The sequence below is a fragment of the Ornithodoros turicata genome, chromosome 2 (assembly GCF_037126465.1).
Source record: "Ornithodoros turicata isolate Travis chromosome 2, ASM3712646v1, whole genome shotgun sequence".
Classification (NCBI taxonomy): domain Eukaryota; kingdom Metazoa; phylum Arthropoda; class Arachnida; order Ixodida; family Argasidae; genus Ornithodoros; species Ornithodoros turicata.
In genome coordinates this window covers 122,865,649-122,879,228 of record NC_088202.1, presented here as the reverse complement: position 1 = coordinate 122,879,228, position 13,580 = coordinate 122,865,649, and the positions used below count along the sequence as shown (strand labels likewise).

Genomic DNA, 13,580 nt, shown 5'->3' with positions numbered 1-13,580 from the left:
GACGAATTCGGGTGGCGCACGACGACGGATTTATGCGAGATAAACCTACACAAAATCGTGGAAACTAAACTGCGCAGCCTAACGAAATATATCAAGCGGCGAAAAGTTGCGTGTCTATGCACTGCAATAGCCTATACCGATGTGAACATGGCAGTCTCAGGTGGGTTGTATGCAGGTACCGCTAGGAGGGCTACCGATGAGCATTCATATGGCACATCATTCCGGTTTCTGCACCGATAGCGCCTCTAGCGGTGCGTACACGCAACTCCCCTGAGACCGCCATGTTGCCCTATTCTAATGCACGGAAGCTGACGTATGCGTCGCTCGGTATATTTTGTAACGCTTAGTAAGGCTTCCCCCACGAGTGTTCTGTAGTTTCCGCACACATAAATGCGCAGCTGTGCTCCGCCCGGAATTTTGTCAGGTAACTAGGCAACGAGTTACACCCTGTACACATACTGCTGTACCTGGCTTCTATGGTTGTAACTGATTGGTCTCGGTGAAAGAGCTGCCTTAGAACCGTGGAACTAGCAGCATGAAGAAAAATAGAGGAAGTGGCAGGATGCATACTCAGATGCATCACTGCTGTAGAACGCGTACCATTGACGACGGTGAATAAATACGGTTGCGTCTGCGGAGAGGAAAGAATCTGCACGTCAGCGCATGCGCTGTGGATGGGTGGATGAATAGCCGCTTTTCCAGGGTTCGGAAAAACCCGGGTTTTTTTAAAAAAGCCCGCCCCAGTGGGTTTTTTCGGGTTTTTCTGGTGGGTTTTTCGGGTGCTGGGATTTTTTTTTTCGAACTGCTGCATATGACACGCAACAGCCGTCCTCCGCCTATTTTTCATGTTTGTGGAAGAAATAATTGTTTGCCGCTGTAGAATTTACGGTAAAGTAACCTCCGAAGCAGTCGTCCCTTTTCCTTCTTTTCTTTTTTTTTCCTTCGTTTCTGTATTTCACCCGCGTGTGGGCTTTATTGGGTTTTTCAGCCCGGGTGGACCCAAAAAAACCCGGGTGGGTTTTTTTAAACTGGGTCCATTCGGCGAACCCTGCGCTTTTCTGAATTGTAGCGCCATGGAAAGCGCTGGAGTTTGGGAAGCGCCATCGGATGCGGTTCTTTTCGATTGCGATTCTTTTACGACATGCGTTCCGTTTCTTTTTCCCTTCACCTGCATGATCATTGTTCATTCCCCACATCACCACCAGCAATAGGGTAAAGTATCGCCTCTGGCGATTAAACTCCCCATTTGCTCAGTTAAGCTCACTTTTTTTGTCATCATAACAATTTTGCGTAAAGAAACGGGAGTTACAGATGGTTGGACAATACAGTCCGGAGGTTCAGTGTCTCTCCGCGTCTTCCAAAACGATACCAAACTCAAAAACTTCCAAAGCTGGCAGGTTGCCGTTGCATTTGCACAATGACGAACGTGCACGTGAAGAACGACCATAAGGGGCATACGCCGGGTATAGACGGAAGTGTGCGCGTTAACTCGCAATGTGCAGGTCACAAAGCACACAAAGCGGTTGTCAGTGTAGCGTCCTGTCTACTTTTGATCCAGACCTACTCGCTCGCATCAGTGCCTCTTGCAGCTTCAGTTTTTTTTCCGTCGCAGAAATGTTGGTGCAAACGTTCATACATGCATCCTTTATCTATTTATTTATTTTAAAGATAACAGGAACTGTTTGAATGGGATACAACAAGCATCTGCCTGTTTACAGGGAACATGTTAAGTGTAGGAGAATTAATGTGACATTATTTTCCAATGGGCTCATGACGCATACTAACCCCCTGTCCCTCCGCTCCTTCCTGCTGTCCTCCCTCCATCTGTCCACATCTGCACGCCGCTCATAGCCACTGCTGCTTCGCGGCGCTAACACGGAATAAAAAAAAATATTTTCTGACAGGTCTGACTGTACTTTGTTGAAGGTTTTCCTGTATGTAACGCAATCACACGACGGTGCAGTACATCTGTACGTGCTTTCTCATACATCCTTCCGACTTAGTATCTAACATAGGTGGGCATTGCCCTCACTCGCCCTCACCCTCACCGCCCTCACGGGCACATGCCCTCACTCGCCCTCGCCCTCACGGCCCTCACAGACACATGCCCTCAATCGCCCTCACCCTCACCGCCCTCACGGCACTCACAAACGCAAGCCCTGAGGGTCTTACCCTCATAATGTCTCCTGTGAGTGCACTCATGAGGTTGTGTCCCTCATGACACCTCCTGTGAGTGCACTCATGATGTCTGAGGGGCGCCAGGTCTCTGTGAGTGAAGTCACTGGTGAGGCCTGAGGTATGTGAGGTCAGTATGAGGGCATTCAGAAATGAGGTCAAATGACGCATGATGTGCTTCCAGCGACACAACCACTGGCTGTGTACACTTTAAAGGGCTGGTGTGCACGTATTTAGCAATTTCGTCTACGTCGCGCTGGCAACACAGCAAAGCGTCCTGAGCTGACTGATTACTTGTCAATAGGGTTCCAGGGACCAAACTACAGGCAGAGTGCACTTTAAAGGGCTGGTGTGCACTTTTTTACCAATTTCGTCTATGTTGCGCTGGTAACACAGCAAAGCGTCCTGAGCTGACTGATTACTTGGTGATATGGTTCCAGTGACCGAACTACCGGCATGGTGCACTTGAAAGGGCTGGCGTGCCCGTTTTTAGCAATTTCGTCTACGTCGCGCTGGGAACACAGCGAAGCGTCCTGATCTGACTGATTACTTGGTGATATGGTTCCAGCGATCCAACTACAGGCAGGGTGCACTTTGAAGGGCTGGTGTGCCCGTTTTTACCAATTTCGTCTATGTTGCGCTGGGAACACAGCAAAGCGTCATGAGCTGACTGATTAGTTGACGATATGGTTCCAGCGACCCAACTACAGGCAGAGTGCACGTTTTTACCAATTTCGTCTATGTTGCGCTGGTAACACAGCAAAGCGTCCTGAGCTGACTGATTACTTGGTGATATGGTTCCAGTGACCGAACTACCGGCAGGGTGCACTTGAAAGGGCTGGTGTGCCCGTTTTTAGCAATTTCGTCTACGTCGCACAGGGAACACAGCGAAGCGTCCTGAGCTGACTGATTACTTGGCGATATGGTTCCAGCGACCCAACTACCGGCAGGGTGCACTTTGAAGGGCTGGTGTGCCCGTTTTGAGCAATTTCGTCTACGTCGCGCTGGGAACACAGCAAAGCCTCCTGAGCTGACTGATTACTTCGTGATATGGTTCCAGCGACCCAACTACCGAGAGCGTGCGCTTTAAAGGGCAGGTGCGCCGGTTTTTAGTAATTGCGTCTATGACGCGCTGGGAACACAACACAGCCCAGTACACTTGGCTGTGTTCCCAGCGCGACGTAGACGAAATTGCTAAAAACGTGCACATCAACCCTTTAAAGTGCACCCTGCAGGTAGTTGGATCGCTGGAACCATGTCACCAAGTAATCAGTCAGCCAAGACGCTTTGCTCTTTCCCAGCGCGACATATACGAAACTGCTAAAAACGGGCACACCAGCCCTTTAAAGTGCACACTGCGTGTAGGTGGGTCGATGGAACCATATCACCAAGTAATCAATCAGCTCAGGAGGCTTTGCTGTGTTCCCAGCGCGACATAGACAAAATTGGTAAAAACGTGCACACCAGCCCTTTAAAGTGCACCCTGCCTGTAGTCGAGTCGCTGAAACCATATCACCAAGTAATTAGTCGGCTCAGGACGCGTGGCTGTGTTCCCAGAGCGACGTAGACGAAATTGCTAAAAACGGGCACACCAGCCCTTTAAAGTGCACCCTGCCGGTAGGTGGGTCGCTGGAACCATATCATGAAGTAATCAGTCAGCTCAGGAGGCTTTGTTGTGTTCCAAGCGCGACGTAGACGAAATTGCTAAAAACGTGCACTCGGGCCCCTTAAACTGCACCATGCCTGTAGTTGGGTCGCTGAAACCATATCACCAAGTAATCAGTCAACTCAGGACACATGGGTGTGTTCCCAGCGCGACGTAGACGAAATTGCTAAAAACGGGCACACCAGCCCTTTAAAGTGCACCATGCCGGTAGTTGGGTGGCTGGAACCATGTCACCAAGTAATGAGTCAGCCAAGACGCTTTGCTCTGTTCTCAGCGCGACATATACGAAACTGCTAAAAACGGGCACGCCAGCCCTTTAAAGTGCACTCTGCGTGTAGGTGGGTCGATGGAACCATATCACCAACTAATCCGTCAGCTCAGGACGCTTTGCTGTGTTGCCAGCGCGACGTAGACGAAATTGCTAAAAACGGGCACATCAGCCCTTTAAAGTGCACACTGCGTGTAGTTAGGTCGCTGGAACCATTTCACCAATTAATCCGTCAGTTCAGGGCGCTTGGCTGTGTTCCCAGCGCGACGTAGATGAAATTGCTAAAAACGGGAACACCAGCCCTTTAAAGTGCACTCTGCCGGTAGCTGGATCGCTGGAACCATATCACTAGTGCCTTCATAATTTGCCCACGTCTCGTAAGCGTCATTTAACCTTATTTCTGAATGCACTCATACTGACCTCACACCCCTCAGGCCTCACCAGTGACTTCACTCACACAGACCTGGCGCCCCTCAGAGCTCATGAGTGCACTCACAGGAGGTCTCATGAGGGGCAAAACCTCATGAGTGCACTCACAGGAGACCTTATGAGGGTAAAGACCTCATGAGTGCACTCACGGATGGCCTGATCGCGGGCTTGCCCTCACTCACCCTCACCTCAAAGGCGTGAGGTGAGGGTGAGGGGCACTCGTGAGGACCCTCATGAGTGAGTTCGCCCAGCTATGGTATCTAATAAATAATAGCTAAAATATATTGCAATGCTGGTACTAATGTCAATCAATTTCCTTCCGAAATAAGGCGAGTTTGTGAACGGAAACTAGACATTTTCTTCTCCGACACACATGTGGTGTATCAAAGACACCGCCTCGGCAGATATTACGTCATACGGGTTCTACATATTGCAAGTCACAAAAAGGCTGTGCATCTGTTTCAGGTCTGTCGCGAGTCAACTGATCAAGGGTCAAGGTGTGCGGGCAGAATCATTTGACGTCGTCACTATTTACTTCAGCGATATCGTTGGGTTCACCTCCTTATCAGCCCAGAGTACGCCAATGCAGGTAAGCGGTTGGTCAATAAGGAGAATGGCACAGCGCATATGCGCATGGCAGCACATATTCCTAAACTATACAACGGTAATGATGTACCTCCTGACGCCATATTCAGGCTTGCGTTTCTTTCTCTATTTCCGTTCCCATCAAAGATGGCGGTAGCCCTCGATAAAAAGCTACCAGTTTGTAGCTTGAAAACGTCCTGGGACGGCATGTAAATGGCAGGTGGCCGTTCCCCGTAACTATACAAACAGAACTTTGCAATAATACGTACTAACGGTACGTCATTACACAAGAAGTAACAATAAGTAAACAATGCTTTGCAGTACTACTTAGGCAATCCCCATTTTTTGCTTCTATCACATCACGTCACTACTTAAGCAAAAGTACACAATAAGTCGCACTGTGGTACAGCCTATAGAGATATCCATGAAAATTACTAATCATTATGAGTTTTGTATCTTAAATTTGTACATTCTTGAACCAGTTCATACGCAAAAGTTCGCGTGGCCATTGTGTTGTGCTCTGGGCTATTAAACAAGAAAGTATATTTGCTTACTAGCTTCGGAAGCCCATAGCGGGGTGTATTTAAGTCCTACATCGTTGGTTGGCGTGGAACTTTCCAGGTTTCTGTGGAGCGTGTTTGAATTGTTGTGTCGTCTTTTCTTAACTGAGATATATTGTACAGCTACCGAAATGAAGTATTTTAAGAAAATTTTATCGGAGCAGTAAGTCTGTGTTGGTACAAATGTGTAATTGATATTGACCAACTGTTATTTCAGTTCTGGCAGTGTCTTAGTTAGAGAGCTGTCCTCTGCTCCTCAGTTCTACCCTTTCCGTGCTGCCATTCTCTTGCTGCGCACATTCTCCAGGCACGCACGCACGCTTTCTATGTCATGGCCGAACCAACATAGCTGCCGACTGTGGTTGTTCCTATAAAGATACCGCTTTAAAAGAGAAAAATGCCAGCATTTTTCATCAGTAGTTGACTGTATTCGTTTACGCAGGATCGTATTTGTTGCTCGATATCGCCACTGCATTTTCCTTTTGCAATGCGATCGCACCGGTATTTTTAGCGCACCTGCGATTTTAGCATTTGCAACGCGTCTCGGCATCTCGTGCTTGATTTGCGGCTTTCCTGCGTTGCCTATAGTCTGTCAAAATAGCCTAGAACAGCGCACGTATTGGACGCTGTTGCAGTTTATACGTTGCCTGCACGATACTACGATCACCATCGTAAGAACAGCAGCTGGAATCCACCATGGGCAATCGAAAAGGAAAACTGCCTGTCACGTGCTTACTATACTACATTGGGGTGAGGAGGTGGCCGCTTCACGGAAGGGCGCAACGGAAAATGACAAACCCTACAAAATGTGCCCTCCTGCTAGAGAAAAAACGCGTAGTCTACCAAAGGAAGAGATTATGTGGTGTAGCATATACTACGCTAAATATTACCTTCATATTAGTACACTTCTAGTTTGTGGATCGTTTCTCTGAGTGTTAACGAGCACCACTGCCACGAAGGCGCATTTTCTATGCACAGCATTGCAGCATTGGGATGCACAATAGTTGCGATGACATGTTTGGTCTTCTGCAGGTAGTGGATTTCCTGAATGACCTCTACACTTGTTTCGACTCCATAATTGAAGGGTTCGACGTCTACAAGGTATGGACAAAGTCTAGAATATTAAGACGTAGAATGCTGGAATTGTGGAAGTCGGCATTTGCGGTATTTCATATCACTTGACACTGCCGTCTGTTTCAAATTCCATCTAACACCACATAGAGACAAAAGCTTCACATCAGCACCCCACTGTGTTTTATCCTCAAAACTCCGAAGGAGAGAGGAGGAATAAATTCCATTAACCATATTACTGTGCTCCCCGCACTGTGAAATTGTATTGATCTCGAAATAGATATGCGAATGCATATGCTGAATAGATATGCAAATTGCATGGAGAAACCGTGTTTCATACGGAAGAACTTGCTTTGAAGTTGGCATTTCAAGAAAAGCTATATTTGGGTCGCTTTGTTCAGACTGCCGCACAGTGATGGGTAGCATCTCAATACATGCACTTGATGTCAACTAAATGACGAGCTAAACTACTTTCTATGCAGTTACACGTTAATTGCAACTACGCAACGCAACTACCAAAATTAAAGCTCATATTACTTTTCTCGTAGTTAACTGCAGTATTTTACCTAAAAGAACCCGGCTTATTTCGGTACACCGTGCGCGAAGATTGGCGAAGACCGAGGGACCGCTGTCTCTAAAAGGAGAACACGCGACTAAAGGCGCAGATATAGTCCGACGAAACTGAGCTGCGCGTACGCGGGCTGCACAGTTGCGTTACGCCGGGGGTAATCACGCCCTCTATAGTCTAGTGGCTAGCGCGGCCGGTGGCATTCAACGCATGTTCTATTCTTCATGTTCTATTTTTCGCCGACCGCGCTCGCGCAGTCAGATCAGCGCAGTCGCAGTCGCCCTGCTGCAGTCAGAACGACTTTGCGCATGCGTAACGGTCGCAGGCCACTGCTGACGCGCGTCTGACTATAAACGCATATTTCCCGGATCGCTCGGTTGGCGTGTCTGACTTCGGCTGTCGCTGACTGCGACGCCAAAAACGTTGGACTACATCTGCATCTTAAAGAAAGCGACTACTATGTAGGGACAGGAGCACCAGCTCTATAGGGCACTTGGTTGCACACGCCATTCAACACAGCGCCAAACAGATGAAATATGTAATAAATGTAGCGGCGTAGTAGCAACAAAGCACAGAAGTAACTTGTCAGGAAAGGCTGATGCTGGAAATACAACAGCGAGTTTGCAACACGCTGTACTCTGCTCATATGATATTTTGCTGACCACTCAGCAACAAAACACGCATCAACAAAAACACGTTCAGAGAAAGAAGACTGCATGCATTCATGGTTCGCGACTCACATATGGACCCATAACAAAAAACAGCTTTTCTCTGTGCAAGTAAAAGGAGATGTGCCGATTTAAACCATTATCATCAATCAGGAAACATTTCGCGCAGTTGATTCTCCTTTTTGCATAGCCCCTTTGACGCGTTGCCAGAGAGAGAGAGGGAAAATGTGCTGTGTATATCGAAAATGAATTGAAAACACCTTTCTTCCAACGCTTTCCATTTTAGTTGTTGCTAGTGCGTGAGGATCCCAGGCTCGCCAAGTCTCTCTCTCTCTCTCCTCAAGCATGGAGCGCCAGTAGTCCTCCGGGAGCTTTTTCTTACGTGGACGAACGCGGGACGCGTCTAAGGCTATGAAGTGTACGCGTGGCACTCACGTATTTGTTATGAATATGTCCGTTCCAGATGAGGCCAGATAATGACGTAAATAACGTAAATGCTACAAGTTGCTTAGACACGCCATCTTCCGCGAGGGACGTTAAATATGGGGTGCAGTGTGGTCAGCTTTCATCGCACGTTAAAGAACCCTCAGCTGGGCAAAAGCAATTCACAGACCGACCGCTGTGGCGTCGCTCATGATCTCAGTTGTCCCGCGACGTAAACCCCGAATTATTATTATTAGTTATGCAATGAGTCAGCGAAACTATTGATTTGACATCTCAGATCAATATCAATAATCAGTCTGCGATTCCAAACTATTCGCGTTCAGAAGAATGCTATTGAAAGTGACGGTGAATTCAAGATGTCGACTTGGAGCTAGCTTCCGAACCCTACAGAGCCTATACCCTATAAAATTGGACACGAAAAGACCAAATCTCAATCCACTAGCGATAAATCCACCCAGCTGTCACGGTTTTTCGTCCCCGAGAAAAGCGGAGGTGATGGCCGTGAGCCCCTGTTCAAGTTGCCGGCCGAATCCCAGGTTTCTCATGGAGTAAGAGAGAGCGCTTTGTGGCGGACCGAGTTGATCTGCAAGGACCAGCGGAGCGCACGAACCAGTGAAAAACAAACAAACAAACAAGTACTCAGCCGAGAGGCAAAAATGCCTCTCCTGATCGACCAGTCGTATTCGCCACGAGTCTCAAATCTTTGCAGGTCTAATTCGCGGTAGTAAATAAAAACGCAATGAAACTATTGATAGCCTTTCTAAATCCTTACGGAACTACCAACTGGTTTTACTATGTCTGGTTTCCTGTTTCTAGGTCGAAACTATTGGAGACGCATACATGGTAGTGTCCGGACTCCCTGTACGCAACGGGATAATGAATGCACGTGAGATCGCGCGCATGTCCCTTGCGCTTCTGAAACAAGTAATGTCTTTCAAGATCCGTCACCGGCCGGGGGAACAGCTGAACCTTCGAATTGGTATACACACAGGTGGGTACTTGTCTTCTCCAAATATCCTTCAACTTGCGACTAAGAATGGCGGGAAAACGGTTAAGAGTGCAGGAGCTAGGGAACGACCTTCATGGCGCTGGATCCGTAACAGTTGCTCTGCCCTCCTACCTGACGAGTAGGCGAAACCCACGAGTGAAACGTCCGCAGATCAGGTGTCCACAGTGCTGTGAGGCGCGGCCTGCTAGGAGGACAGTGAAGGATAGGTTTAGCAGCTGTTGAGTTGACGTGCGTGTCGGGAACGTTGTGGAACTCAATGTTGCAGGTCTTCTGCGGAGGCTTGACTTGTGTACCTATATCCTATTCCTATGATTTTGTGTGCCTTATTAATGATATACACCTCTATAACAGCTATTCGCTTCCTCATTATTGGTTCCGTTCCGACAACGATGTTTCTTGTTGTCTTTCAGGAGCTTGTGCTGCGGGTGTTGTTGGGCTCAAGATGCCTCGGTACTGTCTTTTCGGGGATACGGTCAATACTGCTTCGAGGATGGAATCCAATGGATTACGTAAGTCATCTATAACTCTTACACCCTACACCCTCTACTCTTCTTCACCTATAACTACTATACTAACTACTACTAACTATACTAACTAACTACTATAACTATAACTACTATAACTACTTCACCCTACACCCTCTTCTGTGATCGCGAGGGGATGCGCGGCACTTCCGGTCCTCATGTGGAGAGGTATAATGCAAGCAAACCAGTGTGTGTTTTTCTTGTCTGTATGCTGTATTATAGGCAATGTGCTTGTTCTGCGCCGCTTTAATGTGTCTTCTTCTTCGAATTGCCGCACACGCGTAGCGTAGACTTGAACATCTCTGGACACACACTTGTAAGGTTACACAGCTCATCAAGAAGCGCTCCTGTATTTGCCATGGTCAGCGTCCCGGTGGGCCATATTCTAAGGCTTCATTTATCATCATTGCGTGTAAGAGAACGAGCCATAGCGGCAATATTACAGTAGGCCACATCACCTGTTGGACTACGTACATATCAGAGTATCAGAATCATCTTTTAACTGTACTGAATGAAATGTCCACGTGTCCCATGTGCACAGTCTCCCCTGTACGGACAGTCTCCCCTGCGGACGGGCGTATTATATAGGTTTAAGTTGCGCTATGTGTTTACGGATATTTCTTTTCTAGCTCTGAAGATACACGTCAGTTCTTCGACGAAAGAGGTTCTCGACACGTTCAAGACATTCCAACTCGAGCTAAGAGGAGAAGTTGAGATGAAGGTAATGTCATATATCCTTTATGAACCGCTTTATCGAATTGTTTGCTCAATATTAGGGAAATTTATGTGCTGCTTGTATGAAATTGCCCTTGCGCCAAAAAGAAAAAAAAAAAAACTTGAACTACATTCATCTTGTATGAAATTTTCTGCCGTTGCGTACGGCGCAGTTCCAAGCGATTATACATGGGAGTCCTCTTGTTTCTCTTCGTCTCACTATGGTGTTTACGAACCCGAAACACATGAGCATTTGCAATCGAAAACTGCCAAGGAGTTATATATAGAGCACCCTATGGCCGTTCAGCAGCTTTATTTATACGTTGAGAATGTTCAACGCGTCATTCAACTTTCTCGCTGACTCTGAAAAAATTGTTGATATCGGGGGAAAAAAAAATATTTTGCAGGGAAAAGGCAAGCAGGTGACGTACTGGTTGCTAGGAGAACAGGAAGCCACATCTGGTGGAACACCATCACCGTCTGCGCCGAACCACGTGGACGGACGAAAAGAGACCAAAATATGACTGGAAGAAGCGACTCAAAGATGACATCGCTGGATGTGGCACCCTCACGCGGATGCGTCTCGAGCGCACGACATATGAACGCTCACTGGTGAAACCGCTTGTTCTCCACACCCTTGCTGTGACGCTAACCAGGCCCTCTGGTTGACTAATAATTTAACAGAAAACAGACTGCCAGCCAATCCCAATATGTGTGTAAGCCAGAAATGCAGAGTGACTGTCCTGAAGTAGGGCCTCTGCACATAATGTGCGCCAGTAGAACACACGACAGGGTCGTCCTTCTTGGACCGAAATGATTATCACCGCTGCAGGTAAAATGAGATATCGCACTCTACCTAACTGTGGTATCTGTGAAAACCGATATTGCGCCCGCAAAGAATATTGATTGCACGAGGTACATTAGGCAAGGTGTCTACTCTCTGTTCCCTCTTCTCGCTTTGACGAAAAATTTATGTCAACTGTGGACATGCTATGAGCCCATTCTGGTACAAATGATCGAATTATCCTAACTGGTATAACTGCTAGCTACGAGTGTTCTTAAACCGTTTTAACCTTCTAGAAAACGTCGAGTAAGCACAGAAAAAAATGCTCTAGGGTATACTCAAGGCCTCTAAGGTCAACCTCATTCCAATGTGAGGGTGCAAATGCTTTGTAGACGCACATTGTTTCAGTAACCATGTCAAAAAAAATTAATAAAGTATGCAGCGCATGGTTATGAGGTCAACGGTAGGTTGGTAGGTTCATGGTAGGTTTCTGCCACACGTTGTGGTAGTTAGCACACATGCCACGCATTAATTAATCTCATTTTGCTATTCAAATAAAAAATTAGCCAAGTGAAGATGGCGTTTTGCTAAATGAATTCGATAGCCTATGGCCACAATACACAATCCCGACATAAAACATTAAACATATCCCCCCCCCCCAACAAAAATGAGGAAGTTTCTCATCAGGTTTCTACAAAAATTTGGAAGCCGAAAATTCCTCGCTCGCCTGGGCGCGCTCGCTGATATTTGCCGGTGTGGGGCAGTTTGCTTCTCCCAAGAGCCCTCCCCCCAGTGCAAGAACAAAACAATTGCCACGCTGCAATCACATTTTTGTCCCTATCAATATGTCGTGTCATCAGCCAGCAGTCACTGATATGACGGGTTGCGCGATAAGGCTTTCGATGATAATACAGCACCCTGTCACTCTCTCCACTTCGCCTCGATTCATGCGGAGTCAGCAGTTCCTGAATTTTGAATTTCAGCAAACGGCAACTGACGGATGTTCGTCTGCTAAATTTTTGTAGAAACCTGATGAGAAACTTCCTGAACTTTGTTGCAATTGTGTATTGTGGCCATAGGCTATCGAGTTCGTGAAGAAAAACGCTACCTTTACTTCGCAAATGTTCCATTTCAATTAGTAAAATTAACTTAATTAATGGTTGACATCTGTGCTAACTACCACAACGTGTGGCAAAAACCTAGCAGGACTAAATACCGTGAACCCCGTATGCGTACGGTGCATACTTTTTATTATAATTTTTTGACATTGTTACTGAAACACCCTCTATACGAAATATACAGGGTGTCCCAGCTAAGTCGTACCACGATTTTAAAAAAGACTAAGTGCTCTACGGAGGGAAACCAACTGTAAGTTTTTTACACTCGTATTCTCCGTTCACGAATTTTTTTTTCATTGCTCCAAATAAGTAAATTGAATTGGAATAATTAATAAACTTTTTAATTATTGCTCTGGGAGCAAATGTGTAAATTGGAAAGTTGCACAGCATGGCGAGAAACGTCTAACCCAGGTACTCCCTTCAACGTACCTCTTGTGTGGACCTTTTTCTCGCGAAAAAAAAAAAGTGAGTGAGAGAGAGCGAAATTCAAAATTGTACCTTGAGAACCTTCGTGCGCGGCTCTGGTGCGCCTCGATCCCACTGCCTTCAGGAGTAGGCTCAAGGAACCCTGTTCAGCTGATCTGTACAGTGCTGGGCGCTGTCCTTGGAATGAACAGCCAGATGTTGCCGCATCGGGCAGCCAGGAACGAACTTGGCCCCCTTCTTTCTTCACAATAAGAAAAGAGAGAGAGGGTGATAGAGCACCTGTGTTAGATGTTTATCGCCATGCTGTACAACTTCCCAATTTACATCTTTGCTCCCCAGAGTAATAATTCAAAAGTTAATTAAGTATTCAAATTGAATTGAATAATTAGGAGCAATGAAAAAATTACTGGTGAAGAAGGAATACGATTGTTAAAAAAATTCCAGTTGGTTTCGCCCGCGTAGAGTGTTCGTCTTTTTTTAAAGCATGGTGTGACTTAGCTGGGACACCAACTGGGGGTTTCACCTTACGTGAAACAAAAATCGTATTAAAAATTTATTTGTAGAACATGAT

The 13,580-nt window shown here is 46.7% G+C and overlaps 1 protein-coding gene across 1 annotated transcript in view; it reads left to right on the top strand.

Annotated features, from left to right (window-relative positions):
- Positions 1–12,624, top strand: part of LOC135386030 (atrial natriuretic peptide receptor 1-like) — a 378,177-nt gene extending 365,553 nt beyond the window's left edge. The window contains exons 16-21 of the mRNA XM_064615739.1: positions 5,004–5,127; positions 6,716–6,784; positions 9,251–9,425; positions 9,854–9,952; positions 10,597–10,688; positions 11,089–12,624. Coding sequence (XP_064471809.1) covers positions 5,004–5,127; positions 6,716–6,784; positions 9,251–9,425; positions 9,854–9,952; positions 10,597–10,688; positions 11,089–11,205 — 676 coding nt within the window. The 3' untranslated portion in view covers positions 11,206–12,624. The remainder of the gene's footprint in view (positions 1–5,003; positions 5,128–6,715; positions 6,785–9,250; positions 9,426–9,853; positions 9,953–10,596; positions 10,689–11,088) is intronic.
- The last annotated feature ends 956 nt before the right edge of the window (positions 12,625–13,580 follow it).